General features: G+C 44.9%; 1 protein-coding gene across 1 annotated transcript in view; it reads right to left on the bottom strand.

Annotated features, from left to right (window-relative positions):
* Positions 1–672: 672 nt before the first annotated feature.
* The window catches only part of LOC102884191 (gamma-crystallin F), a 2606-nt gene continuing 345 nt past the window's right edge, over positions 673–2933 (bottom strand). Inside the window, exons 2-3 of the mRNA XM_006921479.1 lie at positions 2624–2866; positions 673–945 (exon numbers count right to left, since the gene is read on the bottom strand). Of these exons, the coding sequence (XP_006921541.1) occupies positions 673–945; positions 2624–2866 (516 nt within the window). The remainder of the gene's footprint in view (positions 946–2623; positions 2867–2933) is intronic.

Genomic DNA, 2933 nt, shown 5'->3' with positions numbered 1-2933 from the left:
AGGAAGAGTCCTTTATGTTTTTCATTAACGTGGCACTCAGTTCTTATATTAGTGCTGTGGATAAATAAATATTAATAAATCTACTCAGCCAGTCACATATTTTTAGACCTAAGATGTGTCAGACACAGTTATCTTAAAAAACCTATCTCTGTCTAACTCATTTCCCTCCCTTGGATACAATTTCACTTAGCCTTTCCACTTAATGCAAACTCTAAAAGGGAATTTTACTAAGAAAAGAGTACTAAAAGAAGGTGACAAGATATTTCACCAGCAAACTTACAGAACAGTTTCCTAGAAACTACCATATGCAAAGCTACAATGTGATTTAAAAATAATAGCTCATTTAATCCACACCACAGCCTTATGAGATAAAGTGTTGCCACCCCATTTTTTACAAATCAGGAAACTGAGGCACAGAAGTGCTAAGTAATCTGCCCCATCATGTATAGCTAGGAAGTGGATGTGGACCCAGGCATTCCGGGTCCGGACGCAGTGCTGCCCCATACCACGCTTTCCACTGACATGTGTAAGAAAGGCCACATTAGTCCCAGCTTTGTTTTTGCCGAGCCCTTCCAAGGAGCCGGAAAGGAAAACAGGACTACATGACTGCATGAAACACACAGGAAATATTTTATTAGCTTCCAGACAGAGAAAGTGTAAAGTAAAAATATTTCAATAGAAATCCATGGCTCTCCTCAAAGAGCCCACTCTGGCACTTGTGGCCCCCCAGTCGTGGTAGCGCCTGTAGTCCCCCGGCCTCAGCAGGTATTGCCGCCCCCGGTAATGGGGCATCTCGTACAGGATCCAGTAGCCCTCCAGCACGCTGAAGGAGTGGATCTCACTGAAGTGGAAGCGGTCGTAAACCGAGGGGCAGTCCTCCGTCAACTCCACCATCTGGCCCCTGTAATCTTCCCTCTCGTAGAGTCTGATTCTGTGGGAGCTGGTCTGTGGATTCAGCAATCGGCAGACAAGAGAAAGTCAGGAAACCTAGCCTTTAGCAACCAATCGCGCTCAGCCCTGGGGGGGATGGGCATTTCTTTATCTTTTCTATATCAAAGGCGACAACTTAAAAAGACAGCCAACACCAAGGCCGCTGTGTACATTTGGGAAGGTCGAACGCTGCGATACTGAAGAGGGCGCCATTCACGTAGATCAAGATATTAACGGTGCTACACAGAGTTTTCTAAACCTAAATCCACACTAACCATCCATGCTGGCTCTATTTAGTACCATTCTTAAGTAGCAATTTTTATATATTTTTTGCTCTCTACTTCATAGGCTTATGGTAGACAGATGCTCCTTGGATGACATAAAAATAACTAAATATTTAAATAAAAAAGAAAGGATCCTTGGAGAAAAGGTATTATTTTGAATCTCAATGTTAGGAGAAGCTAGGGAAAAAGTCGACTTGCTTTCCCCCCAAGTGAGGATACTACTTGGTGGCAATTCAAGAAGAGAGTCCAAACCAGGCCATCTCTAATCCCCTCCTTTCTGGTTTAAGCCCTGGGACTCTAAAATCTTGAGAAGTAAGAACCATCATAAAGATTAGGTTCATTTCTCAGCTCTAATATAGGTTCCCACAAATTTGCTTTAGGTAATAAACAAAAATGGAAGTTCAAGATCGTGAAGGAGGCCTGTACAGAATCAAAAAAGTATAAAACCTTTAGAAAAATAGAAAGTTAGGTGGTTTGTCCTAAGCAGATCTTGCCATCTTTTTATGAATACTGTTCTTTTATCTTCTTTCCCAACAGGTATCTATTGTCTCAACATCTTCCTTCTTCCACCATTAAATACTCTTTAAGAAAGGTTCTCTTTGGCAATTAATTCTCTGGTATTAAAAGACTGTTGATCAGGTATCTTCCGTGGTTTGTAAAGGACTCACATATATATTTTCTAATTTGTTCACGGCAACCCAACACACGTGGAGCACCATTATAAGCCTTTTCTCCTTTTATGAGAAACTAACGACAGAGCTCGAAGTCTGTAACTAGAAGAGTCAGAACTGGAAAGTGGACGGCCAGATTTTCAGGCTCCTAATGCCAGTCTGGGTCCTTTTCCCCAGGACTCTGTCATAGTCAAATCAGAGAATCACGAACTGGGGGAGGGGAGGGGGTGGTATTTGGGTATGAGCAGGCTTTGCAGGAGCTATTGGAATCACATGGTTGGTTTCCTGTTTTGCCTAATCTAAAGGCAGGACTTGAGAGACCCTTGCTGCTCATATTTTGGGTAGAGGGTGGTTTAACACATGCAGCCAGGTAAGCGCCTTTCATCCTCATCACAGCTCTAGGAATTAGTTGCTCTTATTAGCCCTACTTTACAGAGGAAAGGGAGAAATAGTCTGGAATAACTAGCCTAAGGCCACCTGAGAGTAAGGAGTTAATCTGTTACTTATTCATTACCTGTAACACAGACATTCTGAACTAATAAAACCTTTTCCCATTAGAGGTGAGTTTACTTTTAACAAAGTAAAATAAATATTCCAATTAAAAGCCTTGCATTAATAAAGGAAAAGAGATTTTAGTTAGAACCAGAAAAAGAAGGCTACCGTCCCATATGGTGAATACTACATCTGGAGCACTGGGGTGACCGGAAGGCACAGAAAGAGCAGGGGAACTGGACTCACGTGGGGGATGAGGCGGCAGGAGCGGACCAAGTCGCTGAGGCCCATCCACTGCTGGTAGTCGGGGTAGTCGCCGCGCCGCAGGAAGTACTGGCAGCCTGAGTAGTTGGGCTGCTCATAGAGCATCCAGCAGCCGCTGTCCACGCGCACCGAGTTGCAGCGGCTGAAGTAGGGCTGCAGGTTGGAGTGGTCGCTGCTGCACTCGTAGTGGCGGCCCTGGAAGCCGCGGTCCTCGTAGAAGGTGATCTGCAAGGAAGGCAAGGAGACGCTCAGAGGCCTGGCCCCCGCCCCCCCCCCCCCCGGCCCGGGGGCC

This window comes from Pteropus alecto, unplaced genomic scaffold (assembly GCF_000325575.1).
Source record: "Pteropus alecto unplaced genomic scaffold, ASM32557v1 scaffold3, whole genome shotgun sequence".
Taxonomy (NCBI): domain Eukaryota; kingdom Metazoa; phylum Chordata; class Mammalia; order Chiroptera; family Pteropodidae; genus Pteropus; species Pteropus alecto.
The sequence above is the reverse complement of the archived record's forward strand: the minus strand, read 5'-3'. Positions and strand labels throughout refer to the sequence as shown.